Source organism: Crocodylus siamensis, chromosome 2, assembly GCF_052110815.1.
Source record: "Crocodylus siamensis isolate JL-2025a chromosome 2, ASM5211081v1, whole genome shotgun sequence".
Taxonomy (NCBI): domain Eukaryota; kingdom Metazoa; phylum Chordata; order Crocodylia; family Crocodylidae; genus Crocodylus; species Crocodylus siamensis.
The window spans coordinates 233686613-233710203 of record NC_143396.1 but is presented as its reverse complement, the minus strand read 5'-3'; the positions used below and the strand labels follow the sequence as shown (position 1 = coordinate 233710203).

The window sequence follows — 23591 nt, the reverse complement described above, 5'->3', positions numbered from 1 at the left end:
GCAGCTTCACTGGCTCCTTCTTTCCAGCTGCTTCTACAAGATGCAGGAGCCAGCACCATGTGACTGGCCAGATCTCTGCAGACTTATGAGTGCTTTGTGGACTACAGTTTGACAACCATTGAGCTTGATAAATGGAGATGCAAAATTCCCAGGTTTTGTCTGTCACAACCTAGGACTTATTTTGAAATGCATCATGGGAGCCTAATCTCTTTATAAAGATCTGTGGGTAGTTCATGGGAAAACTTTGAAATTATTAAATTTTAGAGTGTGTTTTGCCTGCATGGGGGGTGTGGGGGTGTGTGTGTGTGTGTGTGTGTAAATATATGCTTGCTTGAAAGCATCTGTCTTCTAAGTAAAACTGCCCCTGATGTTCCTTTTCTATACAGAGTCTTAACTGTCAGGTGCAGATAAACTTCAAAGAAAATGACATTTTGGGGCAGTTGGTACCTCAGTTTATTGACCTTTCTATCAATCTGCCACAATTAGAATGTGCTCATTCTGACCTGCTACCTTGGGGCAGAGCTCTGTGTACTTTTTGTTACTGTGGCTGTAAATTGTGTTCCAGGATCTAAGTTTTCATTTTTAAGTTGCTAGTCATTCTGATTGTGCCAAAAATCTTCCAGATGTGACTGAGTGAAAAACAATGTAGTGGACCTGGTTTGTTTTAATGAGCGATCGCCTTTGAAATCTTATCATAGTTTAAATGTCAGCATTAAGTGATTTACTGTGGCTTGCTTTAACAGAACTATCATGCTAACGTGCTCCACCTACAATCCTAAATTCTCCTTCACATTTTCTCAAGTGCTGAATACCTGGTCTGTCCCCTACTGAGCTGTGAGAGTTCTTTGTATCTTAATTTAAAAACAAAGATTTTTATATTTAGCTCAGGTATCCTGTTAAATAAGGCTGTGGAGAAGTGATGTTCCAGGGACTGTGTTAATTTTCCTAGTTAATTTACTAAGACTTGGTTTCCAGCCTGCTTAGTAAGGTGCTATAGAACCAGGGTTGTGAAGTATAGCCCCGTTTATAGGAGTACAATTAACATTAAAGAAGCAGAATACTGTAAAAGGAAAAATAATTTCCTTTGGAACTTCATCTAACTAGAATCTTATCAGGGTGGTCATGTTTGGTATCAGTAAATATCAAACATTACCTTGAATGATGTAGTGCTGTGACCCTGGTAATGTACTTCTGTGGCATCACAGATTTTTTGCCATTGAAAAGGCTAGCTATCTGGCAAAAATAGTTCTGTGCTTTTTTTAGATTTCTAAGTTTTAATCCATAGTTGATGATGCAGTTGGGTAGGTCTTTTCCCCCTGACAGATATGGGTTCATGTCTTTAGAAAAACCACAGTGCCAATGTCTGACATGCACTCTTGATGCAGAAGTGATACTGAATCTTAGCTGGGGTTTAGTTGCTTTGAAAGCCTCTGAGGCTGTTCATGAATTTCTTGGTGAATTGCTAAGGGAGCAACTTTTCTTCTTTTTACATCAGATGTACCTTTCATCATTTCAGGTCTCTTCTCTATTTTGCATTTTCCTCATTGACCACAATATCCATTTAATGTCACTTCTTGGCTATAATCATCACTTTTTGGTGAAAACGTGTTGGGGATGGAGTGTGCTTACATATAATATGTGAATATTTTACTAAGATGGTGATGAATACTTATTTGGGAAGCATAAACCCTTCTTCAAACATTGGCTTGAAATATTTTGGTGTTGAAACATAAGCTTTTAGCAGGAAACCTATTCAAAGCAAACAATTGGAAAAATAATTAGAAATCCTAAGCAAATACAAGCACACTGTTACATTTTGTTGTCAAGTTCAGACCACAAGAAAATAACAGACTTTCTGATGATCATATCTAATGCTTAAAAATGTTAAGCATAGTTGGATGGCATTATGTAATGCATACAAAATATTCTACATAGATTTTTGCCATGCCTGATATTGGATTAACCACCATAGTACACCCAAAAGAAGTTACCATGGGAACAAAAAACACTTTCCAACCAATCAGTTGAACTAATTAAAGTCACAACTATCATCCTTGTGAATAACAAATGAAAACAGTAGTTCAGATGCACTTCCAGGATAGCTTTACAGTTTAAAATAGAAAATTAAACATCCCACGGCAACCACTGAAACTAAGAACAAATGCATAAAATGAAAGCTGTACCTGTTATTCTACAGAATATGCTGTGGTCAAGGATAATACTATATATGTCTGTTAAGGAATGTTGATGATCTTCTGAGATTTGGAAGAAAGCTCTCTAATCTTGTGAGATTCTGAAAGGTTTTTTTCTTTTTTTGTTTCATTTTTGCTTTATTCTGAAATATCTTCTAGTATTAAGGCATGTTATTGACAAGCCACAAGTAAATTGGTTATGGTCATTAATATTAGGCTGTATCTTCAGATACACTGGTGTTTCCTGGTCTTTGCAGTTTGTAGAAATGATCAATAAAATTTTAGTTTTCAGAGGTATCTACTTAATAAATGCCTGTGTAGATGTTTTCTGCAAGGAATGCAAATATCAAAATATACTTAGACCCTAAATCCTTTAGGTTGTAGGATGTTTCTTAGAACCCACATGGCATCTCCAGTTTTGATCAAGGCAATGGAATGTTACTTTAAAGTAAAAGTATGCGTGTGTGTGTGTGTATATCAAAGCCCAGACCATATTTTGTCTACACAATTTGAAGTGCCTGTACAACCTAAGATTACTGTGATTTTTTTTTTAACTTTTTTGATATTGTAGTTGAAAATCCACACTATGCTCTGGCAAGTGAAAATGGAACACAGTTCCTTATAAATGTTACTTAACCATCTTGGTTTAAGACTGAAACTACTTTAACATTCATAGACAATTAAATAGACCTATATCTAGTCAATTTCACTTTCTTGTTGTCAGGCATTAGCAGGAGGCTACAAGCGTTTGGACTGCAAAAAGTACAGCAGAATATTGAGTTTTAAGATAAAATCATTCCAGTTGAACAGCAGCAAAGCACAAACTTGACTCAAACCACTTTTAAATAAAGCCAACATTTGAGCCGTCATTAATTGACAACATCCATGTACAAAAAATGTCTAATTGAAATATGGCTAGTTTCAAAAGAAGTTAAGGTTGTACATCTGTTCTTTGTCCCTCTGCCAGTTTTTGTAGTATTATAGTTCTGTTTTTTCTGTATTTTAATTGTTTTCTCCCGTGTTGACTGTGTGTGAATGAAAATCTACGGTAGGGGTAGGGGAACCCATCATAAAAAGGAGAGTCAGTAAAACTGATTTTACGTGTAGTAAAATGCTGTCAATTGACCCCACACCCACAAAAAAGCATGGAAATGTTTTTGGTCAAAAAAATCCACAAAACTTATTCAAAGTTAATGTATCCTCAAAGGGGGTAGATCTTCTGTTTTACATAAAGTTGCCTGCAGTTAAAGTAAGGAAAACTTAACAGAGAAAAAAAAGTTTTGTCACTTTTATATCCTAATCACTTAAGCTTTGCATACTGCAAATTTGTTTATAAAAAGTTACATGGTTGTACTTTCCATCCGAGGCATAAATAGTTGTATGGTTGTTTGAGTTCAAGTATCACATGTGGACTCTTCTTCAAATTTTGCATGCTCCTCTGCTTAAAACAGCAAGCCTGGTCATAGCTTCCCATTAATTGCTTCTATAACTGAAGAATGAGCAAGTGTGTTCTGGATTCATATAGTTAAGAAACATGAGGTTATGTGATGTAACATGCCCGAGATTCAGCTGCCCTGACCAAGTACACTTGCTCCATATGTTTAGTAGTACAGTACGGTAAACAGATGTGTATTAAAATGAAAAAAGGAAAAACAGTATTGGACTCTCATGTGCTCATTAAGACGCATATCCAGTGACATACTGTTGTAAGGCTTTCACAATCAGGCAGGGCTAGAAGCACTGCTTTATCATACTTTATTTTTTTTTATGCCCCAGCTATGGCTTACTAATGCTTGGAATAAAAATAATTGGCCTAGTTTTGCTGCTTGAGTTTATAAAGCGGGTCAGTTTCATTCTTGCTGTAGTCTGGTTCTTTTTTTCTTTTTTTTTAAGATCCTGGTTTTCTGCTCCTACTTGGCAACTAAATTTGAGGAATTTAACTATTTATGCCTCAGATGAAAAGTACAGCAGAATTGTGCTGCAGTGCCTAAAAAGATCTTTAGGATGGTATTTAATATGGACTGATACCACAATCTGTTTGATATAACATTATGTTAAGAGAGTTGGTGTAGCATCTATGGCTGGCACATAAATTTAGATATCTGGGGGCTTGTGTATGTTGTGACCATTTAATACACTAGTGGGAAAGATTACAGTGTTGTGTGACAGTCTTCTTTATGGTGCTGTACTAAGTATTGGGACAGGATTCCACATATGGAGTAGATGCAAGTATTTATAGGAATTGCACTCTAGACAGGTAAGTCCTTGGATAGCTTCAGTGGAATGCTTTTATACTGGAGTAAATTAGATTTATTATAGTGTCTCCTTTCTGAATGTGATATATTATAGCTTTAGTTCAAGCCTGCCGGTTCTCATGTTAGTAATGTGTAAGTTTTCTTAATTTGATCTGCAGTTTTTGTTCCTTGTTTAGCTATGCCTGAATTGCATGGCTTTCCTTTGTGAGCCACATTGCAATGCTTCCTTACACCTGTTCTTAAAAAAAAAAAAAAAAAAATCTCTTCAAAATACTGTTTAAAATGTGCAAGGGTGGAAGTGTGCAGCTTCCAGATTTTCATCCAGTGCTATTGTTAACATTTTCATAAAGCTCATATGTATGTGACTGTTCAATTTAATCCAAAGTTTTGTTTGAAATAAATATGGACTTGCTTCTTCATACTAAGTTGTATTTATAGAAATTTATCTTCAGTCTTAAAATATAGTTCTTTAAATGGAACCTTAGAGCTGGAGAAATGCACATGTTCATGTATGGAACCTGTGTTTGTTGGCTTCATGGGTATGTTGTGCAAGATATTCAGTATTGTCCCTGACTGGACTTTCAGAACAGTCCTGAAAATAATGTTTCTTAAATTGTTCCCCTACAATACAAGTTTATATAGTGCTTCTCGTACAAACTGTCCTTAGGGCTTATAGGTAACCTAGAACATGGTCATATTGACTGCAGATGAAAGACAGGTAAAGGTAGGTCTGCAGTGGCTCCACATTACTTTCAGAGCTGCTGTCAAGAAACAAGGCCTTCACACCACCTCCCATTCTGCATGCTCCAAACCCAGAAACGTGCTGGTGAGGGGGGCATATTGGAGTTCCCCTTTGTCACTCTTGATCTGTCTGGTAGGCTTGAGTGGCAGGAGCTGACTATATGCTATAGTCTTCATTGCTCAAAGACCAGGAGTGCAGCGTGGGTGAGAGAGGGAGGGCCTTTTTTTTGTAGTAGTAGTAGTAGCCTGAAGAGCCATGTGGGGCCAATGCACCTGTAAGCAAAGGGTTAGGAAAAGTAGAAAATCCTCTGAGCTTTGAAAAGCAGTAGGGTGTTACAGAACTTAGGAGCTGTTATAAAAGAAGGGTCATACCACTAGCTGTCTTATGTAAAAGCATAAAGCAGGCTAATGCTAGCTAGGCAGAGAGGAGTAGAATGAACGGCAGGTTTGTAAGTTTGATTCAAGTCTAGGGAAGATCTTAAACTAAGGGCAATTTTAACTGCATCCTACAATGAAAATCAGTGGAATTATCAAAGTGGCTATTATATATGGCCATACTTTTATTGTAGGTGTTAGAAGTCAGGCGATAAACTATTTTCATACCAAATTCTGGAGAACTGGGACTTGAAAAGATCATAGAAAAGGGGAGGAAGGTTAACCACTTGAGATGGCAGGGGGGTGGGAAGAAGATTATTAAATATCTCAGCACAGGTGTAAGGCATTTGGGTATTTTGGTTACATGGAGTGACAGGGCAGATAACATGAACATGGAAAATATGGGAGGAGAAGGAAAGTTCAGGCTGAAGACTCAAACCATCTTTATGGACAGCAGAAACAAATGATCACTTGACAGAGAGGGTATTTTTGTTCATGCTCATTGCACGGGTGAGTTACAAAGCAGTTTGAGAAAAGAGGTTAGAGGTAGGGAAGTCATTGCTATCAGGAAATAAAGACTGTTTACAATAAAAAGGTGGTGGGCAGTAAGGGACTTGTGCAAATTGAGGAAGGTTCCTAAGAAAAAGAAATTGACACGAATAGTAGCCTAGATAACACCAGAAAGATAACAAAACCAAATGGTAAGAGAAAGGGCTTTTCTTAAGGGGCTGGATATTAAATTTCTGAGAGCATGGGAGGTGAAATATGGTTATCAGTTAAAGCAGGTAGTGTTACAAACTAGGGCAATCACAGTTTGAAAGAAGGAAGCAGATTCTTTCCCTGGGGATGGGACAGGAGGGGAGGGCGAGCTGGACTGGAGGGGAGGCAATAGCTGTGAAGAGGGAGCAGAGATTACTAGCTTCTCGGGAACTGAGTACCTAGTATACTGTATGCCCTGAGGGCTTCCACATAAAGTACAACACAGCTCTTGGAGTAGTTCAGTAGCGAGGACATAAGTTTGCTCATAGGTCAGTGTTCATGCATTAAACCACCCGCCTTGAGGTTAGTTTCTTAGCGGTCTTAGAAATAACTTCAATGTGCAACAGCAACTATTTTCCATAGTAGTAGTATGGGTACTGTGGCAGTGCCACATTGCTAGTTAAAAGATGCCATGCAGTGCAGTCTTTACGATATTATGTCCACTGTCCTGTCTCAAACTACTGAGAGGAATGTAGGAGATATTTTGCCGTCCCTGTTCTGAAACCTCAAACTATAAACCTTGTTGGGTATTTCTAAGGAGCCTCTTCTCTTGAAACCAGTACACAGAAGGCATTCTCTGATCTGGCCAACCTCTGCAGCTCATGCCATAGTGTTACCTAACTTTTCCTAACCTTTGTGAGAGGGCAGGAAGAGTGATGGAGTAAGACTTGAGAGAAGTTTTATATTTTCAGAATCTCGGATGTGGCTGTTCAAAACTCAACCTGTCCATGACTAAGTGGACATCCAATCCAGTTTAAACTTGCATAAGTTTCCAAGGTAACCATCAGAGGCAATTGCATAAATGGAAGATCGAAGGGAAGGAGAGCAAATGCCACAGAAACATTTCAACTTTCTCAACATTATTAAAAACCTAGTTAACTGTAATAGCCCCTAATAAAACAATCTTTATAGTGGGTGGTTGTTAGATAGTCTCTGGTTAAGAGGGGGCCTGCATTCTGGTTGGATGAAACCTTGTCAATTAAAAAATGGATTAAAGTGGTTTCAAGTACTGCCTCTAGCTTTGAGGCCCCTTGCCAATTTTTACAGTTTTGCATTTTCACAAATGGATGTTGAGCTTTCACATCACTTTCTTATTTAAAAATGTGAGGGTCTTTTTTCCCCTCTCACGTTTTCATGTATAAAGGATTCACACACACACACACACACGGGGGCATGGTAAAACTGATTAGATCACCAATGTCAAATAAATAAAGCAAACATTAGGGGAATCTTTCCCTGGTCTTTTTATAACATTCTTATGTATCAGTAATAATGGTTGGGAAAACACTTTTAAGATGGATTAAAGATTTTTTTTTTTTTAAGCTTAGCTGTGTCCTCTCTAATGAGAAGAAAAACATTAGTGTGCTAGTGCTGCATATTGTGGTGCATTCTTGTGCCATTTTTGAAGGCAGTAATAGCAGTACAATATTGCCTGAGGATTAGAAAAGTCACTGAGTGTGTGGTATTGGTTTCAGATCTCTCATAACCGATAGAACACGTGTCAGTGTTCCAAGGGTAATATTTTATGCCCAGGACGTGAGAATTTCCAGAGCCTGACTGGCTGAAAGGCCAGATCAGCTTTGGAGATGAAAAAGGTGGGGAGGGGCTGCCAGCAAGGTCAAAAGGCAACACCTTTGTGAAAAGCCCAGCCTCTTTGTACCTCCAGCTGCTAGGGAAAGAGAGAGTCCTGGGATTCCTGCCATTGTGCAGTCTCTGGGTATGTCTTGGGGGCTTCAGCTTCCCCTCCAAAAACAACCCTGCCAAACAAACCAAAAAACAAAAAAACCCTCAAACCTTCAGAAAAGTCAAGTTTTGTATATCTTTCCCTTCTGGAACCTCCTGACTGCTGCAAGGGTGACAGGCTGGTTATGCTGGAGGTGATCTTTGTTATCCTACTTTTCTCAACTTGAACTTTTTTGATACCATTGCCTCTTTCCACTAATCCTGTCTGTTCTCTGCAGCAGTACAAAACAGACATGATTCTTGCCAGTTCCTGTTCTAACTGCAGGATTCTGAGTAGCATCCGTGAAACTAATCGGTATTGTGTAATATTGCTCTATTACTTGGGAAAGCTGTAAGCAGCATTAAAGGCAGTGAAGCTGACTGCAGGCTCATGGAGATTGAATTCACACTTGGTTCCTTTTTGGAAGGAATTCCTGCCAACCTAAGCTAGAAACTATTTATTTATTTATTTTAATTGAGAATATAAATTATTTAGAAGCTGAAATTGTAAGTCTCCCTTGAGTGTATTTTTAATTTGTTTTTACCGGGGTGCCCAAACTTCAGGTCCAGTGGGCCAGATAGGTGGCATATGGTTGGTCCATGAGCTGGATCCCCTCAGGGCCCTGGGCCTGATCCTGCGGTGGGCCAATCCACTTGTGCATCAGCTAGATCTGTTTACTTGGGGCCATATTATTCAGTTTGCAGGGCTCCCCATGGGTCTGCAAATTTGGCAGCAGGGGAACAGCAATTAATGCTGGCACTCTTCCCTCACTGCCAAATTTCCAGGCCCTTGGGGAGCTCTATCGGCAGGGTGATATAGCTGGGTGGGCTTGAGCACCCCTGATTTATTCAGGAAAATATTCATCCTAGCAGTGGAATTGAGTAGCATGAGTCTTACTTGAAGTTAAAACAGGATGTTTTCTCCTATTTTAAAGGACAGTATCAGATTGAAAACATTTTAAATGTGACTTAATGTATAGCTAAAACAGAATGCAGGATTTCCCAATAAACTGAAATTTTAATGTGGATGCCTGTTCCTGACTCTTGAAATCTGTGAGATTCAGGGCAGATTTTCTTAGTTCAATACTGTTCTCTGTACTTGGATGTTTGTAGTCCGGCATCAGACCTTCTGCAAGCTTGCTGCTGGGGCATTCCTCTGGCACAGCTCAAGAAAGGTGACTTTCCTAATGTGGAAGCTCAGGTGCTGCTGTTGATATGCTAGGTAGCCCCACACTTGTTTGTTGTTTTGCTCCAGAGTCCCTTATCAGCCCAGGAAGATTTCACAGTCTTTGCAACTTGAATCAGCTATTAATTCTTCCAGATCTGCATGCAGCTTACATGTTCTCTTTAGCAAAGCGTGCTGCTGGGGTTTTTTTTTTAATTCAGGACCTCCAACTGTAAATACTTTAACTCTTAGAAACTTTCAGTCAGTTTGCGGTCAGACCGGTAGCTTCAAGTGTCTCCTGCTGCCACTCTGGCTTTGCTTCAATTGGCAGCTTTTGCAGCTTCAGGCATCCTTCTCTGTTAGAATTGACTGGAAGGAGAGCAAACTTTAACTTGTATTTTGTCTGTCTTTTCTGAGTAGATCATACTTTTGCCCCAGAGTGCTGTGCATGGCTCTCTTGTCTTATTGTCTTGCACGTGTAAAGGCATTTTTCTTTCTAAATGTTGTACTTAATGCTTTCTGCCTTACCTTGTTCAGCATTTTAGGGTACAGACTGACAAAGCAGCCACACTGCATCAAGGTGGGGGAGGAAGGGACTTACCAGCTGATTCCAGTGAAACTGTTTCATCTGTCTGCTCCTAACCCATTAGAGTAATGTACCTCTTGTATTTTTCTGGGGTTAATTATTGAAGTTTTGCTTCATTTACTGCAGATTAGGTTGGACAGAGAGAACTTTTACACTGGATCTGCTGATATGAGCATATTACACTCCTGAGCATTATTAAATCCCTTCTTCCTGTTTAAAAAAATGTGATTTTTAGGTCCAATGAACTTTGGTCGTGCTGCACAATCAGTACTTCTGAGGTTTGATTACTTGGTCTGCAGGTATGATGCTGCTTTTGAGCCACATCACTTGCAGAAAAGGGTTCAAAATTCTTCTTATTTGTTTTCAGGTGTCTCCCTCTTTTTTGAAACTGGAGAAGGAACATTGAGTTTTTAAAATGATGATGTCATCTGTGAAGGACATCCTATAGCTCTTCTGGCCATGCTTTTATCCCATGTTTTTATCTTTGGGATTCTAACGTGCACATCTGTCTAATTTTGAAGGGGATACCTAAAAATCCTTTTGGAGGCACCTCAAGAGTTTTGTAAATCAATCGCGTATGATTCTGAGGGATTTTCTCTTGAAGCAGCTTAAGTTATGCTCCTGGTGGGTACTTCCTGAGGATCTGTGTTGACAGTAAAGCTGAAATCATCTTTGGATGTTTGGTATGACTAACATCTCAGCTGATGGATATCATAGTAATTCTGAAGGTGGGATGAGCTGAGAAGCTCCTAAATGCTACACTCCACGTAGATGTAGTATGTATCAGTGTGTGTTAGCTCATTCTCCCACAGTTATTCAGGTTGATGCCGAAGTGTTGCTGTGAAGGTGGAGGTATTTTCACATAGTACAGTTCTTTCAATCTCTATGCAGGTTGAAGCTCCTAATGTTTTTCACTCCACTGGAAAAGGAATCTCTGTGCTCTGTAGGCAGTTAAGTTGCCTTAAGTAGAGCAGTGAAGGATACAGTATTCACTAAAAGTCTCTGAAGCTGCTTCTGATGCCTGTGATAAAATGAGCTTGTTTATACTGTGTCAGTGGTAGGTTTGTCAGGGAAGATATCTTGTACTGAGCAAGCATCCATCCATCCATCTGGGTCCACTGATGTGCCTCAGAACTAGAATTTTGCAGTGAGGCTGCTCTAGGTGCATCTTCAACACCCGCTCTTTTAGTCTTGGGCCATTTGCAGATGACACTTTAAAGAGGGTTGAAAGTAGGTTAAATGCCTTTTGCACCGCTTTAATGGTGTTGCTGTTTGCACGAGTTTGCAAATTTGGCAGCATATTGCATGTTAATTCAAGTTGCCGTAGCACATTTGGCGGCGTAATACACCTTAAATGACTTTGGAATGCAACAAATGAATTTGGGGCACTGCAAAGTAAAACACCTCCGAGGAGTTTTAGTTTCCTACCCTATAGCTGCGGAGGGAAGCACAGCTCAGGTGGTATGCAGACAGACTGTGCAGGCAGCCTGGGAGGGCAGGCTCCACAGGAGAAGGGGAAGGAAAAAAAAAAAAAAGCAGTGAGCCTGATTTTTCTCACTGCAGAGCCTGCCTACTTGCCTGAGCTGTGCAGGGGCCCAGTGCTTCCCTCTGTGTCTGTGGTGCCCCCTGGGACTGCCCAAGCTGACTGGTTGCGGACAGGTGCTGCCTCAGGGGGGGTCCCCACCCAGCTTGGGGACTGTTCTGCCCACCAGCAGCTTGATCTCCCTTCCCTTCCACTGGGGAGGTAGGTAAAGATCGGGCTCTGACATGGGTATGCACAACATGGAGATTTACTCAGCCTTAAATTGAAGCGGTATTTTTCAAAAACCATCTCTCCCCTAAGGGCAGCTGTATTTTTTTCTTCTAGGTTGGATGATCTCGTACAGTGGGCTTTAAACTAGCTTCACCGGGGGAAGGGGCCGCTGGAGTGGAGAGGATGCTTTACCACCATGCAGGGTGACAAGAGAAAGGGATGCCCAGGTAAGCAACAACGTCCTGGGAGTAGTGGGCCACAACTGTCTTGTGAGTGGTGAGGGGAGGCACGTGCACCCTCAGGAGGCCTCAAGTGCCGCTAAACTAATGCTTGTAGTATGGAGAACAAGCAGGAGGAACTGTGCCTCCTGATTGCGAGTAAGAATCCAGAATTAGTAGGGCTCACAGAAACCTGGTGGGACCCTACACACAACTGGGCTGTGGGCATTTGGGGTTACACCATATATAGAAGTGACAGGACAGAGAGAAAAGGTGGGGGAGCCGCACTTTGTCAAAGAGCACCTCACAACATCAAGGATTAGCTTCAGGGTAGAGGAGGGTCGGGTGGAGACACTGGGTCAAACTACAAGGGGGGCATGGTGAAAGGGACCTTATGGTGGGCGTCTACTACAGACCACCCAACCATGGGGAAGAGCTTGACCGGGACTTCTCCTCCGGTCAACTTATGGAGGCCGTTAGGTCAAGGGATGTCATTGTCCTGGGTGACCTAAACTACCCAGACACTTGCTGGGAGGAGCAGACAGCCAGGTCTGACCACTCGCGTAGGTTCCTGGCTGTATTACAGTACCTTCACCTTATCTAGGAGGTGCACAGCCCCACTAGGAGTAATGCCTTGCTGGACCTGGTCCTGGCTGTTGGGGATGACCTGGTGAGGAGACTGCAGGTCATTGACCACCTGGGTAATAGCGATCATCACCTGCTGGAATTCACTATCTAGCGCAGGGTGTCAAGGGCTTATAGCAAGAGTAAAGCCCTTGACTTCAGAAGGGTCAACTTCAATGAGCTTAGGAGATTAGTGGGGGAGGCACTGAGGGCCCAGAAGGCAGAGGAGATGGGAATCCATGAGGGATGGTCGTACCTTAAGGGGACGAAGCTCCAGGCACAAAGGGTAACAGTCCCTGAGAGAAGCAAGAGGGGTAAGAATGCTCAGAAACCACCTTGGCTCAGTAAGGGCATTCAGCAATGCCTGAGGACTAAAAGGGGGGCGAATAACCAGTGGAAGGGAGGAGCTATCACCAAGGAGGAGTACTCCTTGGCCTGTGAGTGTAGGAGGACTATTAGGAAGGCCAGGGCAAGATGGAACTCAGGCTAGCGTCCAGGATTAAGGACAGCAAAAATTCCTTTTTCAAGTACATTGGGAGCAAGAAGAGTGCACCAGGCAATGTAGGGCCCCTGGAAGACTCAAATGGTAACCTTGTGGCTACGCCAGACGAGACAGCAGGTATTTTTAACAGTTTCTTTGCCTCTGTTTTCTTGAACAGGGACCAGGACATCTCTCTGGCCAGAGGTAGGGACAATCTGGGGGATAGCTCTGTCAGGCCTTGGGTCAGTGCAGATGTAGTTGCAAATCCTCTGGAAGGGCTGGACACTTTTAAATCTGCAGATCCAGATGCCCTCGACCCAAGGGTGTTGAGGGAGTTGGCAGGGGTCATTGCAGAGCCCTTGGCCCGGCTGTATGAGCATTCTTGGTCATCTGGCCAGGTGCTGAAGGATTGGAAACTAGCTAACGTGGTCCTAGTTTTTAAGAAAGGGAGGAAGGAGGACCGAAGTAACCATAGGCCCTTAAGCCTCACCTCGGTCCTTGGGAAGATCTTGGAGAAAATCAAGGAGCACATCTGTGGTGGGGGGCAGCAGGGGAAGTCATGCTCAGGGGCAGTCAGCATGGGTTCATCAAAGGCAGGTCCTGCCTGACAAACCTGATTGCCTTTTATGACCAGGTGACTAAATCCTTGGATGATGGTGTCACTGTGGACATAGTTTTTCTAGACTTTAGGAAGGCCTTTGACGCTGTCTCTCACCCCATCCTCATCAATAAATTAGGTGACTGTGGCATTAATGCCTACACAGTTGGGTGGGTAAAAAATCGGCTGATGGGGTGCACCCAGAGAGTAGTAGTTTCATAGTTGGTGAATGGGTTGTACTCAACCTGGCGTGAAGTGAGCAGTGGGGTGCTCCAGGGCTTGGTCCTCAGGCCCGCACTGTTTAACATCTTCATCAGCAACTTGGACAAGGGAGTGGAAAGCATGCTGTCCAAGTTTGCTGATGACACTAAGATGTGGGGCGAGGTGGGCACACTTGAAGGGAGAGAGAGGCTGCAACTAGATTTAGACTACAAAAGTGGGCAGATGAGAATAAGATGGGGTACAACATAGATTAATGCAGGGTGCTGCACCTTGGGAGAAGGAATCCACAGCGTATGTACAGGCTGGGGAGTTCCCCTCCTGAAAGCACAGAAGTGGAAAGGGGTCTTGGAGTCATTTACTGACTCCAAGATGAACATGAGCCGCCAATGCCAGACTGCAGCCAGCAAGGGCAGCCATACCTTATCATGCATCCAAAGGTGCATCTCAAACCAGTCCAGAGAGGTGATACTCCCCCTCTATGCGACATTGGTCAGGCTGCAATTGGAGTACTGCGTCCAGTACTGGGCGCCGCACTTTAAAAAGTATGTGGCCAGCCTGGAGAGAGTTCAGAGGAGTCCTGCCCACTTGGTGAGAGGGCAGCAGGACAGGCCCTATGAGGAGAGACTGAGGGACCTGAACCTGTTCAGCCTCAGCAAGAGGAGGCTGAGGGGGGATCTGGTGGCTGCCTACAAACTCATCAGGGGAGATCAACAGCAAATAGGTAGAGCCCTTTTCTCCCCAGCACCACGTGGGGTGACAGGGAACAATGGTAATAAGCTGATGGAGAATTGGTTTAAGTTAGAGATTAGGAGGCAATATTTTACAGTTAGGGTGGCCAGAAGCTGGAACCAACTTCCCAGGGAAGTGGTCCTCACCCCTACCTTGGGCAAATTCAGAAAGAGGTTAGATGATCACCTGTCCGGGGTCTTGTGAACCCAGCATTCACTCCCGCTGTGGCAGGGGGTCAGGCTAGATGATCTGATCAGGTCCCTTCTGACCCTAGCTACTGTGAAACTTCTTCAGTTTAGTGTGAAGTAAACCCCCGTGTCATCCACAAACGGCCTTTGGTCTGAGATCAGGTGCATGGGGCAGGGCAGTGCCAGAACAGTGCTATTGATGAGCTTCTGACTCTGATGTGCCTCTGGAAACTTGAGCAGGCAGGTCATGCCTGTCTTCCCTGTACCCATTTGTGGCATGCTGTAGAGACAAAGGGTTCCCAAAGTTTCATCCCTGAAGAGCCATTTCAAAAGTGTGGTCCTGGCTGGTAAGCTGCAGCCAAGGGGCTTGTGGGCTGCATTTGGCTCTCGGGTCATACTTTGGAAATCCCTGCTGTAGACAGCTCCAGTACTCTTCCAGTTTCACAGTCAACATGCTGTATTGACTTACGGAGAACAAGTAGGTCAGTTTGGAAATTAGCACCACTTAGACTCCTCAGAGACCAATGAAAATGGTTCAGGGGCTGGGGCATGTGACTTCTGAAGAGAGGCTGAGGGAACTGGGCTTATTTAGTCTGCAGAAGAGAAAACTGAGAGGGGATTTAATAACAGCCTTCAACTACCTGAAGGGGATGCAGCTAGACTGTTCTCAGTGGTGGCAGATGAAAGAATAGGGAGCAATGGTTTCAAGTTGCAGCATGGGAAGTTTAGGTTAGATATAAGGAAACAATTTCTCGCTAGGAGGGTAGTAAAACACTGGAACAGATTGTGGAATCTCCATCCTTTCAGGTTTTGAGACCCGGCTAGATAAAGCTTTGGCTGGGATGATGTAGTTGATGGTCCTGCTTCAAGCAGGGGGTTGGACTAGAGACCTCCTGAAGTCCCTTCCAATCCTCACTTTCTATGATTCTGTATGCCCATAGAAAGGGAAGTGCGATGCAGCGTAGACCTGACTTCCTGTGGATTGTAGCAGAAACCTGTGAAAGCAGATGTGGTTTGCTCATTAAGGCACAGAGTCATGATGTCAGTGAACATTGTTCATCCTTTGAGTAAGGATAGCTGGTCTCTTCCATGCTTTTCTTGAGGGTCAGATGTTGTAGAAAACACATATCATTCCACATGGAGTAATGCCAGCATTATCAACTGACATACCATACCATGTAAATATTGGTAGGGGGGAAGCTGCATCCATGTGACACACATGCACATGTGGCTATTTCTCTTAGCCCAATAATAGGTCCTTCACCCTTACACCCTGATATTCCAAACCTCTGAGCTACTTCTGATAAACACTGTTATCAAAAACAGTAATTGTAAGAATCTGCTTCCATCTCCTTGCAAATGTGGAAGTCCCGTCCTACCTCCAGCTATCTCCTGCTTGAGTCTTGGGCTTAGCATTGCCATCCATGTGCTGTTGCGACCACAATAGAGTCAGATATTTCTTGACTTTATAGGGCCTATAAAAGGTGTTTCATAACTCACTTGCCAGTGGGGATTAGTCCCAGAAAGGTGTGAGGTATATGACTTAGCGTTTTTACCTGTAGAAGAGTTATTGTAGGTCACTTTCAGAGGTTTGTATGGCTACTTTTGAGCCCTGTATGGTTGCATTCATAGCACCTGATTTTTTTACAGGCAAAGGGGTACATAGTCATCCAATACAAACTTTAAAATGTTATAATAGTTCTTTATAGCATGTGACATACCACACTATCATGCATTACATATAAAGATTTTTATCAGCACCTGTTGGGAATACTTTGTAGTGGCTGTCACGTGCAAGAGAATGCTGTTAGCCTGAAATGGTGACACCAACGCTTAGTGCAGCACATTGCCATGCTTTCCAAATCCCAAATTGCAAGTGGGTTACGTGAGTTCTATATTGCTGAACACCTCTGACTAAGTGATAGTAAACAAAGTTTACTAAATATTTCTTATTGTAATGGCAGGTCTCCCCAGACCATTGAGCAGATCCTCGGTGAGCTACTCCCATAACCAGAACTCTCATGATGGCTGTTAAGTCTAAATGAGTAGCCATTCAATCCGAAGCTTTCTTTCCTCAAGCTATACAGGAATGTTAATGCCTTAGGCTATTTCTACACTTAACCTACTCTGTCACCAGCAGATCTCCAGGGTCTGTGCACAGCCATCTGTGGTTGGTGGTGCTGTGCAGCTGCTGAGTGGAGCATTCTAGGAAAGTAATAGCTGCTGAAGGTAGTATGCAAGTTCCTAGGAGGTGTCGGAGTATCTACATGCACCTTCTGCTAGATACCAGGTAGGAGCTGAAGCCTCGCTCTGGTCAACAGAGGTAGATCAATTGATGACAGATAGGAGGGGTCTGCCGCTGGAGAACCTTGGGAACAGGGGGACATTCTTAACCAGAGTTAAGTTCTGCCAGCCAAACCTTGTAGTATGAAGTAGGCCTTAATACTCAGAGAGTGTTAAATGTCCAACTTTCTTTGCAACTTTACAAGATGAAACAGCTTAAATTGCTGAATCTGAAACGCTTCAACCTAGGGAAGTCTTACAGCCCCAGTTGCTGTGAAAAACCAGCATGTTGAAATTTGTAGTCTTAAGCGAACAAATATGAAGCCAAGCACCTTTAAGTAAACAAATGTTAATGTGCGAACACAAATTAAACTACTCCTAAACCAGAACACCATCCTCTGCATGTGTGCACATGCAGACACATTGATATATTGTATTGAGAGAAATAGCAGTATAGCTAAATATATAAGCAGATCCACATTCTAGAGGACACCAAATGGATTCATGAAATAAGAGCAGAATTTGTGCTGGTCACAATGAATTTCCAGTGGCTCATTTCTGAATTGCTTATATAAATCTTAGCTGGTGGCTTCTGTACTTTTTAAATATGTTCTCTCAATTGTGTTGCATAGTATGTCCTTCCTGGAGCTAGACTTCTAAAGCCTTTCCTGTCTTGGAGTTTCTTCTTGGTTTGTGTTTTATATCTCAGACAGTATATTGCCAGTCAATACTTGCTCCGTATGAAAAATACACTTGGGTCTATATGCGAGTGCTGCATTCCAAAAAAAAACTTGGAGAAAGTGAATTCACATAAAGCGAATCCATTATTACATGCATAGCCATGTTGCATGCCTCTTTGCATAAAATTGAATTTTTCTTGAACAAAGCAAATTTCTGGTATAAATAAGGTTGTCTCACACACACAAGCAAATTTGCACAAAATAAATTTGCATAAAGAGAGACCAGAGTGTAGTGCACTTTGTCTCCCTGCCCTTGCCCCCCCCCCCCCATTGGGGCAGTCTGGAGAACCATGGCCCAAGAGTAGACTTGGTTTCCCAACTTGCCATGCTCTTCACCCTCAAACATTAAGCAGCACTGATTTCCCAGGTTGGTTACTCCCTTTGCCTAGCCTGTCCCTTTGGACATAATTGTGCCCATCAGAATATAGGGCTCTTTAGCAGACTATAGCAGGTCTGACAGCTGCTAAAGCTTACAGGTTGTGATATGTAGGGTCTACCTGTGGATTCCAAAGCCCATTAAGTGATTCATTTTTCTGCATCATGCAGCTCCACCCCTAACTGCTAGTAGTTCTGGAATACAGTTATATGTTGGGCACTTATGTTTTAATTGCTTAATAATGAAAAAATGAATTGCCAGGCAATTAACTTTAATCATTAAGTGGCTGGTGGGGATTCAATCTTAGTCTGAAGTGTTAGTAACTTCTGTTTTTTGGAGCTTAAATAATCTGGTCTCCAGATGCAGAAATTTGACAGAATTTTGGAGTTGATGCTATGTTCTATTTTTCAAGCTGGAGGCGGCCATAAAAATGCTGAGAACAGGTTTCTTTTATTTTATTCTTATGGAGTGATTAGTAAGAATATATGTTGTTAAACACCCTCTCCTTTGTGAAGATCTGTTTAATAAAGATAGGCTCTTTATTTTTTATTTAACTTGAATTAGTCCGCGTTCAGGTACACAGATCAGACTATGCCAGTGTCACTTTGGGAAGTAAACAGCATATTCTCTGCTAAGAAATCATGAGGTACTGCAGCAGCATCCTAGTGTGCTAATTTCTGAGTGCCTAACTTGCAAAAACAGTAGAGTTGTGAAATTTTTTGAGGAACTTCTCACTTACATTATGCACATCTTTAAACATTGTGTACTTGCCTTAAAGTCTGTGGAGCGTGCTGTAAGAAAGCTTTCTAAGGGAATTTGCAGTGCATTTTTAACTAAGAGTCATGATTCTGATGCCACAATATTAATGTGTGTATATATGTATATCAGTGATACTAACAAAATCATCCTTTTTTGGCATTCAGTTTGTTAAATATAACCTAGTCACTTTTAACCATCTTTATAGCAAGTTTGGATGTTGAGTGGCAGCTTCTTGAAGAAATTTAGCATGTGGCCAGCAGATTCTAGGAATTAATATGATCCTGGTAGCTAATGACCTATAATAATACTAAGGCATTCAGCTTGTACTGTACTGTCTGACAAGTCCCCAAAACTCTGGTCTAGGCAAACTTATACCTGATTTCCCAGGATGCCTCAGAATGAGAATTCTGTGAGATTATACCTCTGGGAAAAAACAATTCCATTACTTTTCCATTTGTCTCAATTTGTAGAATGAAAATCAGTGAAGTCTGTTTCAATTTTAAGGGCTATTTTTGCCTTCCAGGCTCCTTGTTTGTTGTCAGCACTCAAAGGAGAATGAACGTTTGATTAAACTTTCCTGTGGAATTTTTTTTAAATAGGGAAACTGTTAAGTTCTGTAAAAGGTTTTTGTACTAAAATATGTATTCTGGGTCAGAATCGGGTTGTCTTTTAAAAGCACAGAATTACTGAACACATTTTCTTTCACTACCTGTTTTTCTTATTTTAGGCATTGGTATAGAGTAACTTGTATAGTTGTCCTATGGATTGGATGACTGGGGGTGGGGGGGTGGTGAGAACAGAAAAACAATCAAACCAAATATTGACTGTTACTTTGAGAAATAGCTGTGGCACTTGTGTATAAGAGAGAACAGTTACCTGGCCTTATGAATATTGCATTTTGAAATTCCACAGAGACCTTCTCTCTTGTGTTTTTACAGTAGCGCATTCTTTATTGAAAATACAGGTGGACATTGGGGTTATAGTAGGTGGATAATGTTTCATGAATTGAGAGAGAATGGGAATCCTGCTTGCTATGAAAAGGATGATAAATACATATTGAGATTTTGAAGTCTTAACAGTAAAAATCAAACAATGAGTACATACTAAATTTATATCTCCTAAAAACCTGGCCAAGATGTTGACACCTTTTCATCATAACATAAGGTTGAGTAATATTTTTCCTACCGTATCCATATCTTACACCTTCTTAGTGCAAAAGGACATTGTGAGTTTAAATAAGATCTGTAAAACAAATTTTGATGCTAATAACACCTTTGAATCATTACACCTTAAGGTCCACTTATCACTATTCTCTTTCATACTTTTGTTTTCTCATATCACCTTATTTCATGAAAAGTAATAAAGAAGTTTCGCTACCCAGTGCCGCACTATTTCAGGATTGAGTATTCATGCTGAATGCATATTTTCTCTGTTTTTTAATTTGTCTTCTCAAATTGTGGAAACATTTATGAGATTAGACAAAGTTGTTTAAATGTTATGTTAAGTCAATAAGCTGATAACCAGTCGTTGCTTCTAAGGCCCTGCTTTTCCCTCAAGTTTCCCTCGAGTAAGCTTTCCTCAGGTTCCCTGTTTACTTGTGATTCTAGTCATAAGGTACCTTGGGAAGGACAAGAGTCCTATGTAGCTGTCATCTTCAAGATCTGGGTGTGCTGTAGGATCTCTTTCTAATGACGGAGCTTTCATACTAGGAAGGTAATCTTGAGGTACCGGAGCAATGAAGATCTTTGATTCAGAGTAATCAGGGAAGGGGAAAACATTACCCACATTGGTTTCCAGTAAGTGTGCAGGATAGCCAGTATTTACACTCCGAACCTGGGAGGAATTCACAAGTTTTTGCCCTCCCTAAAATTCATAGGTGCAGTAATTTTTGTGCGTCTAAAAGAGTACCGTGCTTATTTATGCTACAGAGAAGAGCTAAGTGTTTTATATGTGCAAGATTGCTTTGAATATTGTCCTTCCAGACATTATTTTGAAGGAATTCGTTTTTTTTTGTTTGCCCGTACAACTGCAAGTGTTGCCAGAATTTACTGTCTTTCCTTTCGGCTGGAAAGGCGAGAATTTAGTTTAGAATTTGTGTATGGCAAAGCAGAGGCATGCAGTTTTTGAAACAACGGGTTAACCTAATTGGTGTAGTTTTGAAACATGACTAGTTAACCTTCATAGTTACTTCGACAGTCTGGTTACCAGCGAGTTTCTTAACGGACCATATTCATCTCAGCTGTCAAACGTGCAACTTTTTGTTGACCTTGTCTAAAAACATTTCAGTGGCTGGTTGTGTATAGCCAGGTGATGTTTGGCAGTTTTCCTCACAGCAGTGGTTCTCAATAGAATCAATTTGCAAAATCTATATGTAATCGGAGTTTACATTTTTTTTTTTATCTGTTAAGAGTACAACACTTAACTCTTTCACTCTAAAGACGCCAAAGGAGGGCAGGGCACAAACGCACTTCGTTGGTGGCACGAGGGGCATCTGACAGATACTGCTTTTGAAAACGGATACAAAATGCCTGTCTTATAATTAAGTTTCATTTTCAGTTTTAAAAGGAAACTGCAGTGTCAGGCTTTGCAAACACTGGTCATAGCATTCCTCTGTGGAGTTTGGAAAAGTTTCACATCGCTCTTAATTGGAAAACCTCTAGTCAACACTGTAGCTGAATGCCCTGTTTATGGGCAATCGGCTAGAGATAGTAATAGTGGTGGAGCTGGAGTATTGTAGCTGTGATGGACCAAGAAATATACATGAGGCAAAGATTTTTGTGATACCATTTTTATTGGACCAGCTGTATGGTTGGGAGATTCTGAGGTTTCAGGTACGAAGTGCCCCTCTAACTTTTCTCCCAACCACCCAGTTGGTCCAGTTAAACAAAAATAATAATAAAATTATAAAACCTTTGCCCCTTGTACAGCTTGATGCTGACTTTTCAGAAAAGCAGATCCTGACTGCTGACTTTTCAGAAATGCAGAATTCTTCTCGATGTAATTCCATTAATTTCTTTGGGGGTGGGGGATGCTCAGTATCTCGTGAAATCATACCTAAAATTAGTCTGACTAGGAATCCACCATCTCTTGCTTCTTTTAGACGTACATTTTGAATTCATCCCCGCCAGAGCTAAGGGATGAATGTAGGGTTCTCGCCAATGTAATCAGAGGGCTAAATCTTTTAAGTCAGTGATGCTCAGAGTTTTGGCCCTCAGGCTACTTGAATGGCACAGGGCCTATCCACAGGCTGGTCCATGTCCCCTGTGTACTGGGATCAGGCCCTGGGGCCCCACACTGCCTTCAGCAAGGATCAGACCCTATAGGGCCCTCGCCTGCCCAGGTCTGCTGAGCTCCCTGCAGGTTCTCTGGATTATACAGCACCAGGAACTGGATCTGGCCAAGGGTTGAGCGCATCTGTTCTAAGCAGTCCAAATGTCAACCCTACTGCATACATGTTCTGAAAAACATGACTGAGATTACCACGAGCATTGTCTGTGGTGATCCCAAGTGGTCTCTAAATATTATCTCCATTTCTGGCTAGTGGATGCCTTACCTTGAAACTTTCCCACAATCCCAGTCCTCTTTCTCTTCCCCGCCTCCTCCCCCTCCCCAGGCTTCTGAATTGCATTTGGCTCCTTACCTGCTGCTATAAGTTTCCACAAGTGTTAACTGCTTCAAAGGACTAAGAAAAGAAAGTTCTCTTTTAGCCAATTCCAACTCTTATTTGGCTTGTGCATGTGTTTTTAAGGGGGGGGCTCCTTTTCCCATGTGAATAACTCCAGTGCCTGCCTCTTCCTCGGGGCTTTGAGCAGTTGTATGAAACTGATGTTCTTGACAGCTTTTGCTACTGCTCTGAATTCTGAATTGCTTGAGTAGAACTCCCTGGAATTATGTTGATCTTACTATGCTGTTGCCTGCAAAGGCTTTGATCAGCAGCAGATGCAGCGAGACGTTCTGCAGACTCGGGAAAATAATGCTCTGTTGCTTTATATTTGGGTTATATTTGAAAAAATATGTAGCTGGAAGGGCTAGAAATCTTAAATTCTTCTGCAGCAGAGCAAGTGGATTTTTCAAGTTTTAATTGCACCTTTAAAAATAAACTAGTGTTAAGTAAAAGCTCGGAGAGTAATGAGCACTGGTGTTGGTTTTTACCAATGCGTGAAAGCAAACTCCAGCTAGAAGGTTCAATCTATTTTTGATAATTCTCTCATCTCACTGCCTAAATCTTATTTCTGCTACTGCCATTATTTCTGTAGCACATTATTGGCTGAATATTGTTGATCTTAGCTTGGGAGCAAGCTTGATTAAAAGTATAGCTTTGACATTGGGGAAAACATTTTCCAAAGAGAGAGAGAATCACTCAAGCCAGAAGAGGTCATCTGTTTAACGAGAAAGCAAGAAAAGTTTTCCTTAAAATTGAAACTGAAATATTATTTCATATATAATGTTAGCTCCTCTATGATCTATTCTGTCTCCACAGGTATCAGAAAGAAGCATTTCTTTCCAAGCAGAAGTAAAATGCTTGATTAATTTATAGTTCACATGTACAAGATTCTCTTTGAGAGCTAAATTTGAAATTAGCAGTGTTTGATCTTTTCCCCCATGTAGTTGAGCTCTTTGTGAAAGAAATGGGTTTATAACTGTGGAAATTGAGGCCAAGAAGTTAAAGTTCTAAATCTAAACCTCTATACCTAAAGCTCTAAACCTTTATATATCTGTACAACAGCATGTAGAGGTATGACATTAGCATGTTCTTGCAAAAACATGTTGGTAGTAAATACGCAACTACATGGGCGTTTGCATGTCATGTTCTGGCTGAGGACCT

General features: G+C 41.7%; 1 protein-coding gene across 4 annotated transcripts in view; it reads left to right on the top strand.

The window, feature by feature from the left end:
- The window catches only part of BAHD1 (bromo adjacent homology domain containing 1), a 63025-nt gene that overhangs the window by 3163 nt on the left and 36271 nt on the right, over positions 1-23591 (top strand). For 3 of the 4 annotated variants that reach the window (XM_090033447.1, XM_090033444.1, XM_090033443.1), the window contains exon 2: positions 11663-11775. The exons of the other annotated variant lie outside the window; for it this stretch is intronic. In XM_090033447.1, the coding sequence (XP_089889573.1) occupies positions 11745-11775 (31 nt within the window). In that variant the 5' untranslated portion in view covers positions 11663-11744. The remainder of the gene's footprint in view (positions 1-11662; positions 11776-23591) is intronic. 4 annotated transcript variants of the gene reach the window in all.